This window comes from Rattus rattus, chromosome 3, assembly GCF_011064425.1.
Source record: "Rattus rattus isolate New Zealand chromosome 3, Rrattus_CSIRO_v1, whole genome shotgun sequence".
Lineage (NCBI taxonomy): Eukaryota > Metazoa > Chordata > Mammalia > Rodentia > Muridae > Rattus > Rattus rattus.
Genome location: NC_046156.1, coordinates 71184302 through 71205590, shown reverse-complemented (window position 1 = coordinate 71205590; position 21289 = coordinate 71184302). Strand labels below are relative to the sequence as shown.

General features: G+C 44.0%; 1 protein-coding gene across 1 annotated transcript in view; it reads left to right on the top strand.

Moving 5' to 3' along the window:
- The first annotated feature begins 4295 nt into the window (after positions 1–4295).
- The window catches only part of Map9 (microtubule associated protein 9), a 30547-nt gene continuing 13553 nt past the window's right edge, over positions 4296–21289 (top strand). Inside the window, exons 1-7 of the mRNA XM_032898192.1 lie at positions 4296–4609; positions 4875–5021; positions 5761–5845; positions 8739–9062; positions 14794–15017; positions 17817–17910; positions 20700–20944. Coding sequence (XP_032754083.1) covers positions 4947–5021; positions 5761–5845; positions 8739–9062; positions 14794–15017; positions 17817–17910; positions 20700–20944 — 1047 coding nt within the window. The 5' untranslated portion in view covers positions 4296–4609; positions 4875–4946. The remainder of the gene's footprint in view (positions 4610–4874; positions 5022–5760; positions 5846–8738; positions 9063–14793; positions 15018–17816; positions 17911–20699; positions 20945–21289) is intronic.

Here is a 21289-nt window from a genome sequence, read left to right as displayed (position 1 = left end):
CTCTCACATGCGATGGGTCTCAAGTTGGGGAAGTCATTGGTTGGCTGTTCCCTTAGTCTCTGCTCCAACTTTATCCCTGTGTATCTTGTAGGCAGGACAAATTTTAGGTCAAAGGTTTTGTGGGTGGGTTGATGTTTCCCTCTCTCCACTCCAAGTGCTGCCTGGCTACAGGAGGTGGCCATTTCAGTCTCTTTGTCCCCTGCTGGTAGGAATCTCAGCTTGGGTCAAACCCATAGACTTCTTGTGCTCCCATAGCATGTTAAAATAGTTATTCACAAACAATGCATATTTACCCCCTCAGTTCAGAAAATGAGAAGCAATGTAACTTCACTCTAGATTGATACATTGCCTCATAGATGATGGGGAAAGGCTACAGACTTATGAGAAAATTACAACTCATGAGACTCCCCCGCCCCAATATTATACAAGTAGCAAACAATTGCTGGGAGAGAAGAAACCATTTGATGTAGCTATTTCCAAGTTCTGTAGGGAACTGTAGGGATGCAGCTTTGGTATGCCACTGGTCATGCCAGAGTGGACTTGTTAGTGGTGGATTTGCTGATGTCATACATGCTTCTGTAAATAATTTTAATAAACTCTCATCGGTTCAACAAGCTAGATATGGCATGAGTAATGTCACTGGTCTGTTACTGGTTTCATCTGAAATGGGTAGATGGGGCTGCAAGTCTGGAGCATATCAAGAAGAATCCATAAAAGTTGATTGAATCACCTAGCTATGGTCCTGCATCTCTCCAACCTCTGTTTTCACTGTGACCATTTGGTACCTTGCACTTCTCCTGGGAAGAGTCCTGTGGTTATGACGGTTCCTCCAAAATCATAGAGTTATTCCCTTCATTCTGTAATGATCAATCTAATTAAAAACAAATAAGGCAATATATTTCATAGGTGCCAGGGATTAGGCTATGGACCTTCCCTGGTGGCAGGGCTATCCACTTACTGTTAGTTAAGAGCATCAGTTCTACATTAGCCTAACTGTATCCAATTTTTTTCTAGTCATTAATCATTGAAATAAATATAATAGGAAAACTAAGTTTTCTAGACCTTTATTTTCTCACCTATAAAATGTGACTGTACAAAAGTAGATATTTCTCAAGGCTAGATAATAATTAAAATAAATAAATTACTAAAGCAGAATTAATTATACTGGGCCCCGTACAATTAGCAAGTGTTCTGGTATCCAATCAGATCACATTTCTAACTAGAACAGCATCTGTAGTGACAGCTGACTTAGGACATTAACCTAATGACAAAGACAGTTTACTCACAATGATGAGTTCTGTTTAAAAATAAAGAATCATGTTTCTTTATATATCTTGCTGTATGATAATTCTGTTATCTCTATGTAACATGCAAACGTACATAGTTATATTTATCAACTTGCTTTTCTTAAAGCACAGGGATTCTCTATAATAAAAAAAGGGACTAGTTTGGTAACAGCAGAACATTGCGATCAGAACAAACATTATACTAAATTATGGACATATGAAAGGACATTGAGAAAAAAAAGACCAAAATGGGGTATTATGAAACAGGAATCTTCTATCTCTGATTAATAAAAAGTGTGATGTCATTTCCAGTCTGAATAGATAGGTGCTGGCCAGATGTCCTGCAGAAGTACTTCTTGTATGAGGTGGCATCTGAAGCAGAGGGTTATGGCAGTCTTTAGTGGTACCAGTCAACCATGCAGAAGCCTTCTTTTGCAATATCAAAGCATTATTTGCTTTTAAGTTTAAGGTTGACCAAAGTGACTCCATTTTGATTCTGTTAATGTTGACATTTCTTTCAAAAGAGTGGTGCTAAGTTTCTCCCACAAACATGAAAAAGTACACTTAAATCACCACAGATCATTACAGCAGGGCAGCTTTCCTCAAGACTCTGATGTCCCTTTGTGAGTTCCTCCCTGGTCACAGTGCATTCACCCAACAACTCTGCAACTGTCATTGTACTGTTATCTGAACTCAGCCTTCATCCCTCAAGAGCTATGGGACTCATATCTTACAGCACACCATCCAGTGCCCATAGAGAGCATTTTAGTTTTCATCCCATGATAATTGTGAGCACAGACCCTTGTTCCTTTTAGATTTTTATCTGATCTCTAACCTGTACCACAAGCCACAGAACTACAAATAGCTTCCTGCTATGTGAGGATAAAAAAGGTCACATCTCAGTTTCTTTGTGAAATGAAAATGGGTCTTCTTTTACCTTACATCCTGCCCAAACACATGCGTGCATGCACATGTGTGCTTGCACACACACACACACACACACACACACACACACACACACACACACACACACACACACACACATGCCCAAGAGGCAATAAAAGCTGAGTAAACGCCCACAGTGGATTATCTTGAGCACTAGCTAAAGGCAGCTACTGTGCTTAGCCACTCAAAACCATGGTTAGGGGTCCATCTACTAGACTTCTGGTCCACCCTTCTCTCCTATACTTCTTACTCAGACACGCATCTGTAACAACTGAAATGCTGCCAGGAAGAACTTTCTTTAGAGCCTCTCAGTTTGTGCTTGTGGAGAATAATCATCCGAACTCATTCCCATGGTGTGCAGCCATGCCCTATTGGAAGCTGGGAACTCAGTGTTCTCCATCATTGATGTTGTTGTAAGTTTATTTCCATAAGTCATGCCTAAATTAAACTTATATCAGTCAAGTGGATAACAAATGAATACAGCCCTTACACATTATCCAAAAATTGGTTCTTCCCATTTGGGTACCTGCTGTTGGTACAGGGGCTTTAACAGAATTGTGAATGTTAATAAAATGTAGGACAGAAAATTTAACAGTAACTGGTAAAAATGGGAAGTCTTTTCCTTATGCATATATTCACTTAGAGATAGTTAAAACAATATAGTTAAGCAAAACAAATTTACCACACAAGAACAAGTTGAAAAGCGTAAACTGAGCTTTTAAAAGGAGTTACTGCAGATATTACTTAGAAACCCTTTTCTCACTAAACTTCATATTTATTTTTCTGTATTTAAAATTTCTACGTGTTTATTTATTAGATCAAGTTGTCAGGGTTTTTTTTTTAAAAAAAGAAATATTGTGGAGGTATGGAAACGAACAGGTTTAGTTATAGTGAATGAATTGATTTTGACATACTTTTTTCAAGTTAAAAATAGTTAAAATCTGTGTAACTTTAAAAGTTTAAGTGTTTTGTGAATTAATATTAATGTTAATTAAACAACAATATTGATTCTTTCAGCAGTGCTTCTCGCCTGTTTTTTTTTTATTTTGCTGACTGATTTTTTAACCAGTTTATCAGCTAAATATAGAAAGGGGAAACTTTCCATCAAAGATACGAAACAGGCTCTGGGCTGAGTGCATATGGATATTTTAGCACATACATCCCTCCGCAGAGCATACCTGCCCCGCCCCGGGGAACTGCATCAGTTGCAAGAAACGCTCATGTGTAATATTAACTGAATGCAATTCTAAATATGTCCCAATATTTCGCTACATATTACATTCAATATCCACCGCAATCCTTTAAGGAGGAAGTCCTATAATTATTAGCTTCTTATCAAAGCATAGAGACCTTAATTTGCATGTGCCAAGAATCAAACATGCAGTTTGACTCCGATGATTGCAAACGTCAGTACTACGTCATTCTGTCGGGTCTGCTGACACTGCACCGATTCACAGATTCCACGTCCTAACTAACAAAAGGAAATTTTGCATCGTGGCCACGCAATACCTGCCTATATGGAAGGATCTTAACTGAGCAGGAGCAATCAATGCAGGAGCTTTGTGGCGTGATGGCAGAGGGCCGGTCCTGTTTCCTAGACAACAGCCATTGCAAATAAGCTGATAGGGCACCGCGCTCCCAACACCTACACCGGTGATGTCACTTCCTTGGTCTGTGCGGTTGTCCCAGCGACGCAGGCGGAAAGGCGGTGTTGGGTACCCAAGAGACCAGTCGGTTGGAAGTCACTTCCTCCCGGGGACGCTGTTGCCTGGCAACCGCCTTCCGCCTCCATCTTTTGCCCCGCCTCCAGCTTATTCCGATACCTGGTTTCCCAGACCGTGAGGCCCGGGCCGGGGGCGACACCTGTGCTAGAGCATAGCCGCTGGGTTCTCAGGTGATCACAGGGGCCGGGGTGCACAGGGAGCGGGGTGGATGCAGGAGGCGCGGGCTGTGGTACGTGGAGGAGTCCGGGGACCGCGCTGGGTGTGCGCGGGCCTGGCGCGTGCTGGGCCGGGAGCCGCGCGGAGCCGGGGACGCGGACGCCACCTGGCCAGCCCGGGGCGCTCTGGGCGGTGGCCGGCGATCCATATGGGCCTCGGACGTCGCGCGCTAGAAACAGAGACTCTAGTGCAGCCTGATGTGATGCAACTTAGTGCGGAGATGTTGTTGTGTGTGGAAGAGCCAACAAATGGCTTGGGAAAATGTCGCTGCTGCTGACTGTGGCTAAGCATTGTTTTGAATACTGTTATATGCTAGCTATTTCCGGAGCTGGGAACCTTGACATTCCTCTTGGTTGCATCTTGAAATAAGTCATTGTGGCATCCGCAATGCTATATGTTTTTTAAAATGGAAAGGTGAAATCGTTTGGCAAAGTTTTGGTGATTATGTATTTCATTCATCCTTAAAATAGTTGTTGAACAGTAACTTCCTTATGCATTTTCTTTTCGTGAAAACAGATTGGTGTGAGAATTTTATGTTCTTAACAAAAACCACTGTTACATTTTTAGGTGAACATATTGGGCAGTGTTTAAAGCGATTTCTCTTTATTTGGCCTGGGGTTGGGGGAGCACTAATGCCAGGAATAGAGTACCCCAGTCATGCATAAAGGTCTAATTCTTTTAAATATTTATGTGTAAATTTCAGCCACCATCCTAGATTGAATGAATTGTTTCAATTATTTATTAACTGTTGTATAAAAGAGAGAAAGGATACACTATGTCGGATGAAATCTTCAGCACAACTTTGGCATATACCAAGAGTCCAAAAGCTACCAAGAGAACTTCTTTTCAGGTAAAACATGGCAAAGCATTTGGTTTTGTTTATGCCTCTATTCAGCACTTGCTGGTTCTCACAGGATCTGGCATGAAGCAGGAGGACTTCTTGTTTCTCTTAGTGTGTTGTAGGTCATCTGTCAACTTTGGGCTCTAGTATTAAAACTCTGTGAGACCCTGTCTCCAATATTCGCTTTTAAGTTGAAAGCCACAGAACGACTTCAGAGCTTGTCTTTCTCTAGATTTCGGTTTTCTATCGTAAGCATCACAAGGACTTATTGTGCCAACCTTGCACCCAGGTTTTGCTCGTGTTTGCCATATCGATTATGCCCATCTTTGCAATATACGTAAAAGACCAGTTCGAGGCCGAGGGTGTGCCCAGTGGTAGGCTATGTGCCTGACATGCTTGTCAAACCCAAGCACTTACCTCCCTCAAACTGTACACTCTAACAGTGTCAGTTATAATAAATCCAATCTCAATCGATGCCCCTAGCATTCATTAGCATTTAGAGCGGATTGTAACCTGCGGTTAATTTATCTAATACTAGTAGTCACTTCCTGTTTAGGAATCCCAGAGGAGATGGCTCAATTTTGCACTAAGTCTGATGGGTACATTGTACAGCATAGGCTTAGAGTAAAGTTAGGTGATTGAAACTTAAGTGTGAATGCGGAATAATCGAGTAATATTTGTTTAAAGGTCTCTTCTAAGTGTGAGACTCTGCTTGAATGGGAATTGACATTACTGATCTCATTTACAGGATGAGCTGATCAGAGCAATTACAGCCCGGTCGGCCAGGCAGAGAAGTTCCGAATACTCGGATGACTTCGACAGTGACGAGATTGGTATGTAAGAGGATAGACAAATGAGCCATTTCTCTGTGTTTTGCTTCCTTAGTCACATTTCACCTACCCCTAGCCTCTTATGATATATCACTGCCTATGAATTCCCTAGTTTCAGAATTCTATGTGTCCAATGAGTAATTTTCAAAACGCTTATGAATTACCTCTGCTTATTTATGAATGTGAATTGAAAAGTATGACTAGGTCTACAGTAAAATGCTACTCTAGGACTAAGCTAATCCTGGAGTTCACAGCATTGGTGCTTATGTATTGCGTTTGTAATACAGACCAGATTAGGGGCAGTGATAATGGCTATGGTAACTAATTTTCTCTGCTGGTATAAAACATTGTGAGCAAAAGTTACTTACAGATAAAGAGTTCATTTCAGTTGACAGTTCAAAGTGATGTGAGTCCACCACGGAGGTGGACATGGCAGAAATTGGATGGCTTGGTGGCAGGAGCAGGAAGCTAAGATTCCTGCAACACACACAGCAGAAAGAGACCTGGAATTGAATCAAGGCTGTGAAGACTCAAAACCCGCCACCAGAGACATACTTCATTCACAAGCCAGTACCTCCTCACCAAACAGTGCCATCAACTGGGGACTAGGTAGTCAAGTTCCTGAGCCTATGGGAAACAGTGTCACCCAGATGACCATACTCCACCTTCTGTAACCCATAGACTTATGGCCAATGCAAAATGCATTGAGTCCAACTTTAAAATTCCCCGTAGTCTTTATCATTTTCTGCACTGTTTAAAATTCTTCTGAAGTCTCTCCTGAGACTCAGGACAATGGACTAATTATAACCTCCTGAAAAACCAAAATGCAAAGTACATACTTCTAACATATGATGGGATAGGATATTTGTACATACATATATACATACATACATATATACATACATACATACATACCTTACCATTCCAAAAAGGAAGAATGGGGACATAGTAAGGAAATACTGGACCAAAGCAAGACTGAAACATAGCAGGGCAAACTCAGGTCCCAAGGCTCCATGTCTAGTGTCTGGGACTGTGGTTGGCTCTTCTCCCATGTGTAACACTCTTTGGCAGAGATCTTGTGATTCTGCGTCTCTAGCATCTTGAGATCCCTACCATAACCCAAACTTCACTTTCAGAGTGTCACATAATGGCCTTTTGCCCTCTCAGGGCTGACATGCATAGGCTGCCTTGCCCTGACTTGCCCCACTCCATTTTTCTTGTAAACCTACATAAGCAAAACCAGTAATAACCATGCCACAGATTCAATAGGATGCTGTCTTCACGTTTTCTCTACCAACGAAATGATCCATTACTTTTTAATTAGTGTCTTATTTGATTTCTATGGCTGTGAGAAAACACTAACTACTACCAGCTTGGGGAGGTGGGGTGTATGTGGCTTACATTTTCCCATAACAATCCATCACTGAGGTATGTCAGGGCAGGAACTCAGTTCGGAACCTGGAGATAGGAACTGAAGCAGACAGCGTGAAGGAACACTGCTAAGTATCTTACTCCTTTTTAGCTTGTTCACCTTGCTTTCTTGTACTGCCAGGACTGCCGCCCAGGGATAACACCACTCCCATTGGGCTGGACCCTCCCACGTCAGTCACTAGTCAAGAAAAGGCCTTAGAGATTTGCCCACAGGACTGTCTGTTGGAGGCGGTCCTTCACGGTGTTTTCCTCTTCACACACACTCTAGTCTCTGTCAAGGTAACGAAAACAAAGCAGCACATTAATCCTCAGGCAAGGACGTATGATAAGGGCCAGATTTTTCACCAAGATATCATGGGAATGGCCTCTATCCTAGTCGCTGTTAAGGTCCTTGCTTCCTGTGGAAACTTCTTGACCTGGACCTCTACAGTTCTGATTACTCTCAGAACTTCTGTCAGTGTTTGGAAAGGTCTCCTCACAGGACTTAACTCTGTTCTAATCCAAAGTTCCAAGGTATTCCACATGCCTCCAAAGGACAGTGTGATCCGGTTTCCAACAGCAACAGCCCACTCTCTGGTACCAACTTCTGCATTAGTTACTTTTCTGTTGCTGTGATAAGACACCATGGCCAAAATGGCCTAAAGAAGAAAGTTTATTTGAGCTTATGGTTAGAGAGAGATGCCCATCCAGCATGGTGGGACAACACAGAGGAAAGTTGCAGGCATGGGTGACGGGAGCTGGAAGCTGAAAGGTAGCATCAACAGCAGACAAGAAGCAGAGAACAAACTGGAAATGGGCCAAGGCTATACACTTCCAAAGCCTGTCCTTTTTGATGCATTTCCTCCACAAGACACTGGAGTATCTCCCCACCAAACAGTTCCACCAACTGGGGACCAAGTGTTAAAGTAATTGAGCCTTTGGGGACCATTTTCACTCAGACCACCAAGGTGGGTCATTTGGAAAGACAAATCCTTCACAGCAATACTTTAACTTGGTTTCTTTTATATGAGCAAAACATTTTACTTTAGGGTTCAGGTATAATCATATAGAATTCTGAACTTGAAATTGTATTATTTTGTAATATTTACTGGATCAGTGTTCTCTGTAAAAGCATTCGGAATAGCCATTAAATCATGTCTGTCTTGCTAAGTTGGTGTTCTTTATTAGATGGTGCTATATTGAACAACCTTTAATGCGTATTCCCTGCCCCAACAAACACAGTGCTGTAGGCACTTGATAAGTATTTTGAATAAGTTAATGAAACTCAGAATTTATTTGATAATTGCCAAGAAGGCCTACCTAGATTAGTTGCTTTGAAGAGTTACAAAATAAATATGGACTTACTTGGGGTTATTGATTTATTTCTAACCATTTCTGTTTAGGAAGGTACTCTTGCTTTTCAAAGAGATAGAATATAAATTTTAAAATACACTGTTGAAAACACCTTTTCTTGTTCCTATTTCAGTTTCTTTAGGTGAATTTTCAGATACCTCAACAGATGAAAGTCTCATTAGAAAAAAGATGAATGATTTTCACATGTCTGATGATGAGGAAAAGAATTCTCCAAGACTGTCTTTTTTGAAAACCAAGAAAGTAAATAGTGAAATATCCAAAGATGATCTGGACTCCGTCATTCTAGACAGTGAAGGCACATCACCAGATGCTCAAGAAGATATGACTGGAAATTCCACCCCCAAATCTCAAAATGATGATCAAGACGTTGGCAGAGAGGTCATTACAATGAAGCCTACACCCAGGATGCTCCCTGGCAAAAGAAGTACATCTTCAGGTAACTTGGGAAATGACCATCATTATGTTTCCAGAATATTCGTTTCGGGATAGCCTGTCACAAAATGCCTTTTTATGGTGGCTAATATATTTAACTTTCCAGTTTCCCGCCCATAACTTAGTAACCATAGCTACGAAGGCCCATTGTATATTCACTCTGGAATCTGCTGGGGCCCGAGAGAAAGTCCAGGCATCTGTGGTCACCCACAGCTGTGGCGCCCACATACCTGGCTCATCAGCTTCTATTCTATTGTGGGACTGCAGCTGCAGTGAAGCTAATTTAATCCCCACGCGCTCCCAAGAGTAAAACAGTCATCTGTAAAAGGCTGAGGGTGTAGTGAGGCGGTATATTGGTGGCTGGCATGCACAAGGCCATGGGTTCAAGGTCAGGACCGTGAAGCACACAAGCATTTCCATACTGACATTTTGCTTTTGTTGTTTAATGACGCTTCTTGGCTCTCCCTTAAAAAAAAACCAGAATCTTCCTTTGGTTTATTGCATTGCATAAGCTGCCAGCCAAAATCCAGCTTCCTGAAGGTGGCTTCCTAGTGTGACTGAGAAGGTACTGGAGACTCTCCACTAGTCTGCTGGACTCTAGCCCTTCAGAAAGTAGGGTGGAGGGAGGACAGCCAAGAAGCAGTGCCCTAGGAGCCCTTGGGAGAGGCAGCGCAACTCGGCGAGGGTCCAGTGTCTCCCGGTCATCTTTCCTTCTGTTTTATAAAGGAAAAACTAGCAGATGTTCAGATGCATAAAATCCCCACCGCCACCCCTTCCTGTCATGCTCTCAGGTGTGCTGCTGTCAGATGCCTCATTCTTTTTATTTCTCTCTCTCTCTTCTTTTTAAATTGGGTATTTCTTATTTACATTTCAAATGTTAGTCCCTTTCCGGGTTTCCTGTCTATAAGCCCCAAACTCCTACCCCTCCCCTTCTATAAGGGTGTTCCCCTCCCCATCCACCCCCTTATCCCCCCACCCCGACCGACAATCCCCTATACTAGGGGTCCAACCTTGGCAGGACCAAGGGCTTCTCCTTCCATTGGTGCCCAGCAAGGCCATCCTTTGCTACATTGGCAGTTGGAGCCATGGGTCAGTCCCCGTAAGAACAACAAAGCCAACCAACCAGAGCTTCCACATGGCTCATTCTTACCATGGTAGATGGTACCAGTAACATCAGGTAGAACTTCATTTCAGACGTATGTTAAGGGACGGCCCTTCCCTCCCTGCGCATCCTGGGAACCTTACGAGGATTAAAGCAGAGCAGAGACCCCCCTAGAAAGGTGTTCAAGACATGGATACAAAAGCATTGCACATGCTAGTTATGTGTGACTCAGGCAGAATAGTTTCAGTCGCTCGAGCTTCGTGAGTGGGAGGGCAAACCTGCTTTTCTTGTCCTGCGGTACCGCTTTGGGAATCTTTTGAAGTAACCAGAAAAAGCCATCAAATGTAAGCAGATTATGCATAAGGAGGCTGGACCAACTTCTAAACTGAGCTTTTTAAGTGTGGCGGGGTAACCATAGGTAGAAAGGAACATAGTTGAACTTCGTTATTAAGGGTATATGAGGGCTGGGGATATTGTACTGTGATCAAGTGCTTGCCCATCTTATGTAACAGGTCCTAAATTTGATCCCCAGAACTGACCAGAGAAATAAGTTAAAAAGGAAGACAGAGAAGAAATGTGAATATAGCAGCAAAATTTACTCTGCGTGTGTATAATTATTAGTTTACTGTAGGTGTTAGGCAATACTCTACTTTTAAAGCTATGCTAGAGCCTGGTGTGTTAGTGCAGACTTGAGCTCCTAGCACTCCAGATCATGAGGCAGGAGAATTGCTGTGAATTTGAGGCTAGTCTTCGCTATATAGATGTGGACTAAAAGACAAGAACTTGACTAAAAGTACTGGAAAAAGTGGGACGGGTAGCAGCAGTAAAGGGGATTAAAATAAGTAAGTCAATACTTCACTCTAACCACAAGGTGGCAGCAGCATCTGTGTGCACCCATAGGTGTGGCTGAATTCAGTGTTTCCAAGCTGAAAATCACTAAGTAGAGAACCTCCTTAGGGTTGATACAACGCATTTCAAATGAAAAGAACTTACTTTTTTTCCCTGAGAACTTGAAAGCATTTCTGGAAATGGGATTGTGGCATAAAATATACTAAAGTTGTCAGATATTTTCAGTGCAAAGGATAAAAATTGAGGCTGGTGGCCCTAAAACGTGCCTGGCACAGAGAATTCCTGAGGAATCTAAATGAATGGATGAATACACGGCTGGTTCATTCATGAGTAGAGGAATGCCCTTCCTGACTTCAGCTGTACTCTCAAATTCTTAAACATCTTTCATGGAATGTTTGAAACTTGATATTTGTAATGGGGGGCATAGGTCAGTGGTAGAGCATGGCCAAGCCTGTGTGAAGCTCCTGGTTCCACCCACCCCACCAGTTCCACTGATGGCTTTCTCTGCTCCTGCTTTCCTTTGTACCGACTATGGTGAGCAGCCTGGCCTGGCGGGGCAGGTGTCGCAGGGACTGTCACTGTGGCATTATTGCAAGGGTCTCGTGGGCTGCTGCGGTTAGAGCGTCTTTGCCTTCATCTCAGGTCTTCAGTTTAGTGGAGCTTTTAGTCTTGGACATAATTCAACCTTGACCTTACTTAACTCATCAGTAAAATGGAGAGGTTAGTTTAGACACCTCTAAGTGGCTCAGTACTCAGGAGTTAAAAGTCAACAATTAAATGATTTTCTACATTTGAAGTGTTCAGAACAGTACTAGAATAAATGAAATATTATTGATATTTAGCATCTTTTTATGAGCAAGTTATCGATTTGTCTGTGTGTGTATTCAGAACTCATTGTGTTTCTCATGGTACAAACTGATGATGAGCAGGAATGGAACATTAAAGCAGCTTACCAGTTGACTTTAGAGCTTAGTAAAAAACTGTATAAAGGTTAGAGTAAGAATGGCGGAAAGTGGATGTCTGAGTTACCTAAAACGGCAAGGAAGGTTCCTGGAGGAGGGGGAAGGAGGAGGAGGAGGAGGGAGAGGAGGAGGACTACAGTGTGTTGTGTGTGGGCTGCGGTCTGTGATAAAGTAGCAGAGTGAGGAGGTGGGAAAGGTGGATCATGAGATATCTATTAACTTGCAAAAATTAGACAGATGTTGTCAAGGAGAAACTTCCCCCAAAGAGTTGCGATCGTAATTGACAAGCCAGTGAATAAAAATGGAAGAAATCATTGCCACCACTGAGAGTGCTTACCGAGCACTGAGTGTTGATCAGGCTCTGTCCTGTGGGCTTGTGGTGGCTTCTCACTCTGGCCCCACAGGCAGCTAAGGGAAAGCCTTGTGTGATTTTGCTTTCTGTTGCTGTGATAAACACCATAACCAAAAGCAACGTGGGGACTGTCTTAGTTATGGTTTCGATTGCTCAGAGAATGTACCCCAGGATCACAGGCGCTCTTATAAAAGAAAACATTTAATTGGGGCCAGCTTACACTCTCCGGAGATTTAGCCCATTATCATGACGGGAGGCATTCAGACAGGCATAGTGCTGGAAAAGGATCTGAGACCTGGGCATCTCGATCAGCAGGCAGAGGAAAGGTGGGGGACAGGGGTCACCCAGAGACACTCATTGGACTCGCTTGAGCATTTCAAACCTCAAGACTCCGTGACACATTCCCTCCAACAAGGCCACACCCCCTAGTGCCACGCCCTCAGCATTCAAAGTAGCCCAAGGAAGAAAGCATTCATTACGTTAGCGTCCATAATTAAGGACAGCCTGGACAGGAGCCTCACTTGGAACCCAGGGGCAAGAGCTGAGGCAGAGGAGTGCTGAGTACTGACTGGCTTGCTCAGCCTGCTTTCTTACACAACCCTGGGACAAGAGCGAGAGTGGCACCAAGCTCAGTGGGCTGGGTGTCTGCACATTGATCATTAATCAAAAAATGCCCACAGACTTGTCTGTAGGTCAGTTCCTCGGTTGAGATTCTGTCCTCCCAGACATGTTTAGGTGTATGTCAAGTTGACAAAACGATCCATGCAGCTCTTCCAAGGTTAGCTTATACTGGGAAGCTTATGGTGACAAGTGTCAGAGCTAAAAGAAAAGTGCAAGGCCTCCAAAGGGGTTCAGACTCAGAGAAATTGGAAGTAGAATGGTATTGGCTGGGGACTGGAGGGAGGGATCATTGGGGACTTGTATTCAACCGTATAGGGTATCTGTCTTGCAAGGCGAACATGTTCTATTCACATTATGCCACAGTCAGTGCTGTACTGAACATCAGAAAGTATTTTAAGAGACAATATAAACAAAAATAATTCCATGCTTCCTGGCACAATAATTGGAGCTGAGGCTTGAATGCCACACGTTTGTCAGAAGAGAACCCAGAAGCAGATGTTTTAGGCCTTCAGAACACTGTGGTTGTAGAGGGTCTGTGCCTGCCTGCAGAACAGCTATGGTCCGCAGAGCACAGGTTCCGAGGTGGAAGAGCAGGAAGCAGGCCGCACAGGTGGCCAGCAGCAGGACAGCGACGCCCTTCCCTGCTGTTCACATCGAAGCTTCTGCTGCTTTAGGGTTGGGTGAGGAAGAGCTCAAAGGGCTTTGCAGAGAGGAATGGCGGGGTTGATTGTCAATGTCAGGGAAGCAGTATTTAGAAACAGGTGAGAGCCAGGCGTGGGGGGACAGTAGAGTAAGAGACCAGTTTGTATTGGTGGGACCTTTGAATGTAACGAAGCTTCGCTATACAGAAGAGTGGAAGTAACCTAGGTCAGCTCGTAACTTCCGGGATGGACATTGGCCAGTGTTTATGACGAGCTAAGACACACAGTGGGGCATAGTGGTACCTTTTCGACATGGCTTTGGAATCTTCTAACAACATTCACCATGAGACATGTAGTCACACAGGAGGTTAGCTCAGTCTTAAAGTTATAGAAGAATAAATTGGATAGAACGTGAGAGACATAAATACGGTGAAATTTAGGTTAAAAATACATAAATGGAAGAATGTCCCCTTCAGTATTTGTTAGCTAAATGTATACCAAAAATAGGCTGTTTACATTTACATTTCAGAAGGAACAGAGTTCAATGCCTATAAAAGTTGTTTGGCTTTTTTTTAAGTTTCTATTGTATCTATGATGCTAGGGATTGAACTCAGTTTCCCTGGGTGCTAAGCACCTTGTGTACCACCATAACCACTGATTGCCAAGCACCTGTTGGACCACCGTAATTGCTAAAGAAGCTTTCCTGATGGAAGAGCTCTCTAAGTCAGCTCTGCCTGCATCCCTTCCTCCAGTGCGAGGCCTCCATCCCGTGAAGGACAGGATCATTCCCGTCACAGTGGTAGCAACTGGTCTTGTCCAGTTCTGTATTTAGGATCCTGTCCTTTCTTCACCTACAAAGTCTTTGGGCGGAGACCTTGCTGCTGAATGGTGTACAGGACTGGTGTTGCCTGAAGGGCCTGGCTTCAGTCAAGCTTTCCTCTGATGTGATTGCTTATGATTTTTAGAAATGTCTTTAATACTATATGAACTCATAAAATAGAAAGGGGCTTTTTATAAAACTGAATTAGACTAGTTAGCACATTCCAGGCTGGCAGCAATTCTTGGCCTTTGCTTATGAACTCTCTGGTACCCGTGCCGTGTTGGAGCTTATGGGGATGTCTCTGCTCCTGGATGCTCTGAGCACCGTGGCATCTCCTGGAGGGCAGGGTCAGTTTCATATGTTCACCCGAAAGTGTTTTCTTTTTCAGGGGAAAACAGCAGCAGTCTTGATGCAGATGGCCACTTTAAGCCTTCGCCCCGGCCAAGGAGCATGTTAAAAAAGAGCTGGCACCCTGAGGAGGGAGTCAGGTCAGGAGTTGATAAAGAATATTCCACAGCCGAAGACTCTGCCCCCACACCTTCCCTTCCAAGACAGAATGGCACAGAGCTGCAGACGGAGGAAAAAGTGTGCTCAGAAAACCTCGATCTCGAGGTTAGCATAATGTGGAATTATTGAATTGTATTTCAGTTCAGCACTGGTGTGTGTGTGTGTGTGTGTGTGTGTGTGTGTGTGTGTGTCTGTGTGTCTGTGTGTCTGTGTGTCTGTGTGTCTGTGCCTGTGTGTTGTGTTGCATTCTTTTGTAATTGGTAAAGAGATCTCACTTCTTTAGTAAACTAGATCCCATTGAGCCTAAAATTCCCTTAACTGAAAATGTAGCATGGTTTTCTATGCTACTAAAAAGCTACAGCATATCAGTTATAGTGAGATGCATCTAATTTCAAAGAAGGTCAAATATTACAATAATTTCCCTTTCTGGGTATTCATAGTTAGCCCATCTTGAATGATAATAGTTACGTGATTATGTATTCGTCTTTGCTTGTGTAACTTTGGTAAAGGACATTTTAGTTCATTTCCTTCATTCAGCTGGACCTACTCTCAGGGTACTGCTCTCTTTTCTGTGGGACCTGGTACTTTCCTAGGCTTCTATGAGGAGCTCTGATTCTAGCATCACCAGGGAGATCACCTGTCACCTCTCTGTAGTTCACTTGAAAAGCCAACTTCCAGCTCATACCTCAGAAGAGTACATTTTCCTCTGTTACCTGCGTGGGCAGATCCAGGGAGATGAGCTGCAGGCGGCCTGGCGAGGTCTCCGTCTCTTCCCACTCGTCTGTGGGTGTGGGAGGAAGTGCTCAGTGAGTAGTGCGGACAGAGCTCAGGACCCCGAGTCCATGGATTTCTACCTGCAAGTCAGACCCTAGAGTCACGTCTCCTTTAGAGCCGACAGTGATCTCTGGCCAGCTCTTAATTTGTTTTGAAAAGTGAAGAGAGGAACCGAAACAGTGATTTTATGTATTTAGTACAGTTACCTGCTCGAGTGAATATGGAATTGCTTTCCTGTAGCTGCCATAAGCCAGGACACCGACAAGAGAAGGGATTTTGTTTTTGTAGTTCTGAAATCTACCTGTCAGGCCACCCTCTCTATGGCCCTAGCCGGGGCCTCTCTTCTTGCCTCTTGTACCTTCTGGTGGGTGCCAGCATCTGTTGGCCTGGTCTAAAGAGGCATCATCGCACCACACTGCTTTCGTCACTAGGCCTTGTGCCCTGGTGTCCCTCTTCTTTCCTGAAAACAAACACTATCAGAGTTAGGCATAGGCCTTCATCCCAGCTACAATTACATTTGCAAATATGATACTTACAATGAAGGTCTCTGGGTGGACATGAGTCGGGGAAGGGGGCTTGGTTCATAGAGGTATGGAGTCCTAACTGTAAGTGGTGTCCTATATTTCCTTCCGTACCCCTAACTTTAAGGACTGTGCTGTGTGTGCTCCTTTTTGTTTTCAAGTAGCAGCATAGTGTGACAAAAGTCTAACAGGAACAGAGCCAGACTCTCCCCACGCCTCCACCCTGCCACTGTCCTTCCCTCCAGGCTTCCCTCAGCGTCGTCATCACACAGTTGGTGTCTTAGCTCGGACTTCCTGTCTGTAAGTCACGGAGTGTGTCCATGCTCTGAGGTGGTCCTGAAGCCTCATCCCTGTGTCTGATATAACCCATAATAGTGAACTATTCTCCTGCTGGACACTATTTTTAACAATTAAATGTCCCCTACTGCTTACTGTAAGTTTCCCTGGCTCTGCTCTGACTCTTTAAGGTCACTCTGGGGCTATTTCCCACGTGGCGAGCAGGGCTTCTCCTTCCTGGGTGTGGAACCTTTGTCTCCTCACTGTCCCCTGTGTGTCCTGCGGCTGTCAGGCCCCTTCATCTCTGTGTCAGATCTCACATAAAGCCTCACTTCCTCCTGCCCCAGAGAGCGTACCAGATCCTGAAGAGAAGAGAGGGAGGGACATTGGCTTCCTCTCTGCTTCCTCCTCATGCTTTTCGTCAGAGTGCGTGCCTATGTGTGAGATGGGTGTTCCTGTTACTCATACATGTTCCTGGCTTAAACCATGATTGATCAAGGGACTGTCATGTTTGTGATCTGATTTGTTGCTCTCTTGTTAAAATCGACCCGTGTGTGTGTGTGTGTACGTGTGTGTGTGTGTGTGTGTGTGTGTGTGTGTGTGTGTGTGTGTGTGTGTGTGTATGAGTGTGTATTAAGGATATTGCTATATGAGTTTTTTCCAAGATGTAATCAGGCTTGAGTGTCAGTGAGACGGGATTACCTGTTATTGTGTTTGTGTGTCTATTACCATGTTTGTGTGTTTGTATCTTTTCTCTTTATTCGCTAAAAGTCTGTTATGAAGCACACAGTTATGAAAAGTCAAATTGGAAGGTTCACCAGTGAAAAGATTTGGGACTGCAGTCTTTTTTGCAGAGACAGCAGCTGTGCCATCTACTTTGTTTGTTAGTTTTTCTTCTGTGTTTTTTACATTGCATTATTTACTACTTTTGTTTGTTGCCTCTGTGCATGCTTTGGCTTGCTTCTGGTGGACAGAGGACACGTTTGTGAAACTTAAAATCTTCCAGCCTTACATGAGTGGGAATTGAATGTAGGTGGTCAGGCTTGTGAAGCGAGCTCTCTATCTCCTGGGCCATCTTACTGGCCCCCGGTGCTTCCTTCCTAAGAGTTTGGCATTTACTGTCCAGGGCATAGGAGAGTGTCAGGTCCTCAGGAGGTTATAGATACTTGTGAGCTGCCCACATGGGTTCTAGGAGCTAAGCTGGGGTCCTGTGGAAGAGCAGGAAGCACTCTCAACCCTTAAGCCAGTTTTCTAGCACCAACAACTGTGTTAATGATTCTCTTGCCTCTGGGAGTTCTCAGTGCTAACCTTATATGGTAATACTTTTTAATAGGACTCACTCTTACAAAGTCTGACCTCATCTTCCCTCAAAGAAAGCCCTGGAGGTTGCATATCACCAGGATCTCAGGAAAAGACACCCATAAAAGGTAGTTACACCTCTTACTGTACCTTCTTTGTGAGCTCTGTATTATTTAGTGTGTGTCTGTATTTTGAACATTTATGGGAAAGGTATGTTTGCTTTTCTGTGAGTTTTAATCCTGAGTATGCAATTGACTGGGAGACTTTAGAAAACAGAAGTTAATTTCCCAGTGCCTCTGATTCCCCAGTGTATTGTAGTTCCTGTCTCAAAAGGCTCTTGTGAAAATTAAGTGTTAAAGCGCTTTTATACCTCCAGCATACTCGCAAGGACAACTGGGAGATCATTTAAGGTGAACCTGTATTGTGTGTGTATTGCTTTAACCTCAGATAACACAACATAATACCTGGACTTTTTATCCAGACATAGACACCTGGACAGAATAGCAAGCCTCTCAGGGCCTGTGAATTATCCTTAGATGGCTGTGGTTGTAAGAATTTTAAAAATTAGGAGTGCATAAGGAGCTCCGAGAACACCATCAGAGTGAATGCATATTAAGTGTGACCCATGTGTTCTTAATGCCATTTCTCTCTTTAGTGTAGCATGTGTAGCTCAGTGCAGTTGGAAGCAAGGGTTGCTCGCACAGACTGCGGTGTGTAGCCAGCATTCGTTAAGTTTCAGTCACCCTAGCGTACCTGGACATGGCTGAGAAGGGGGATCTCAGTTGAGAGGATGCTTCCATCAGAGTGGCCTGCAGGAAGCCTGTAGTTCATTTTCTTGGTTGACTAATGTTGTACGAACCACCCCGTTGTGGGTGATGTCAGCCATGGACTGGTGGTCCTGAGTTGTAGAAAAAAATAAGCCGAGCCAGCCATGGGGTGCAAGCCAGGAATAGCATTCATCCATGGGCTCTGCCCAGCCTTGAGCTTCTGCCCTGGCATCCCACAAGGGTGGACTGTGATCAAGACATGTAACCAAGTAAACCCTGTCCTTCCCAAGTTGTTTTTCCAAGTGTTTGAACACAGCAACAGAGAGGCAAACATGGATAAGTACTTACTATATAGTGTAATTTTTGTCATTTTACAGATTAAAAAAAAACTGAAGTGCAGAGATATTGACACACGTACCTAAGGTCAGTGGTGACACACAGTATGACTCTGACTCCTAAGTCCTGGTTCTTTTCACAGCTCCAAAGATTGTAACAAAGTCATGGATGCTCCTCAAATTGGAACATTACAGTTGTAATGAGGAAGCGATTTTTAAACTTAGTTAGGCCCCCCCCAACCCCACCCCCAGTAGCCACAGTGAAAGCAGCAGAATTAAGACTTTTCAGTGACTGGAAGTTAGATTTTGGAGGAAATCAAAACTGCTATCTTACAGGGACTGCTGGCTTCTTCTGTTGGATGTGTCAAAGCGTCATAGAGTCTGTATAAATAGAAGAAGTAATGTGAAAGCCAAACTTAGTCTTCTAAGTGGAAGCTTGAGCCTGTACCAGGAGGCCTGAGTATGCAATAAGCCAGGCCTTGGTGCCTTCTTCATGTGAGGTGCATCTTGAAGGGGTGAAGATGGCTGCCTCTGACTAGACCTCTGAGGCGAACTACATCAATGTGTCTTTGATAGGGTTTTATTGCATGTTAGATACACTGTGACCATGGTGACTCTTATAAAGGAAAACATTTAATGGGCCTAGCTTACAGTTTCAGGACTTTAGTCCACATCATGGTGGAGAAGCAGGGCAGTGTCCAGGCAGACATGGTGCTGGAGAAGGAGCTAAGAGTTGTACATCTTAATTCACAGGCAGCAGAAGGAGACTGTGTGCTACACATGCTTGAGTATGGGAGACCTCAATGCCCACCTCTGCAGTGACACACCCTCTAACAAGACCACACCCATCCCAACAAGGCCACACCCATCCCAACAAGACCACACCCATCCCAACAAGGCCACACCCATCCCAACAAGGCCACACCCATCCCAACAAGACCACACCTCCTAATAGTGCCACTTCCCATCTGTCAAGCATTCAAACACATGAGCCTATGGGAGTCACACCTACTCAAACCACCACACTGTGCTTCTCTCTCAGTCTGTGCAGTTCACCTGAGCTGTTCCTACCAACAACATTGTGGAACTCTTTGCCTCCTGCCTTCCCAGCATGCTCTTTTAGCTTCAAATACATGTGCTTTGTGAATGGACACTGCAGTCCCTGTTCTTGATTTGTGCATACATGTTCTCCTTTACTTAGGAGTAATTATTCCATCCAAATTATGCCTATGCTGTATTTTCTAAGTATGAGACTTGTGAAATGCTAATTGAATAAGCATTTTTGCATTCATAAATCAAGTGTGTTCAAATTTCATTGGGTAGCTGTTTTTTTATTTGTAAGAAAAGAGAGATTATAGCTAGGCATCATGGCACATGCCTACAATTCCAGGACTTGGGAGGTAGAAAAAGATGGTTCAGGAGTTCAAGGACAGCTTCAGCTATATAATTCCTCCCTCCAGAAGAAGGGGTCAACTGTTAAGAGCATTTACTATTACTGCTATTCCAGAGGATCCAAGTCATTCCCAGCACCCACGTCAGGCGTCTCACAGCTGCCTGTAACTCTAGCTGCTGGAGATTTTAACTCATATGACCTCTGAGAAGGGCATCTGCATTCATAATCACACATGTACACACACGCGCATGCGCTCGCGCGCGCACACACACACGCACACACATACGCGCGCGCACACACACACACACACACACACACACACACACACACACGTATTCACTTGTTTGAAGGAGAGTACTTGACCCTGTCATGCACTGTGTAGAATGAGAAGGATTTAGTACTGTCGCTCTGGCTCCAAACAGATCATGATGGAGAACCTACTGAAATCTGGGATTCCTTGATATCAAATGAAAATGAAGGAAGCTCCATTTTGGTGAACTGTGTTACTCCTGAACGTGAGCAGCCCAGGGAAGGTCAGGTGGCAGCTGACAAGCTTGAGGAAGAAAGAGAGAAGGGTGGGTTTACAGAGGATGACCTCACCACTGACCCACTGCTCTCCACGTCCCCGAGTGTCATAACGCCCACTGAGCCGGCAGAGCCGGCCAAGGTAAGATGGTAATGTATACCATGGCACTGCAGCGTCACGCATGAAATAGAACCATCCAGTATCTTGTTTCTAGCTTTGCACCTCTGTGTCTTTTGATAGCGCTATTGTATTTTCAAGTAGATGTTACTCAAGTCAATTGACTTTCAAGTTCAAGGAAAGTTTGCCCATGGCAGAGTGAAGCCAAGTGTTCACTGGAAACTATCAGCACAGTAATATAATTTCAAACATTGCAGAACCATATAGTATATGTGTGTGTAAGTATATAGGTTTCCTTAGGTCAGATCATACAAGATGCACCTGTCTAGAACAGCTAAGGAGTTGTTCCACTGGTGAAATTTGCACAGC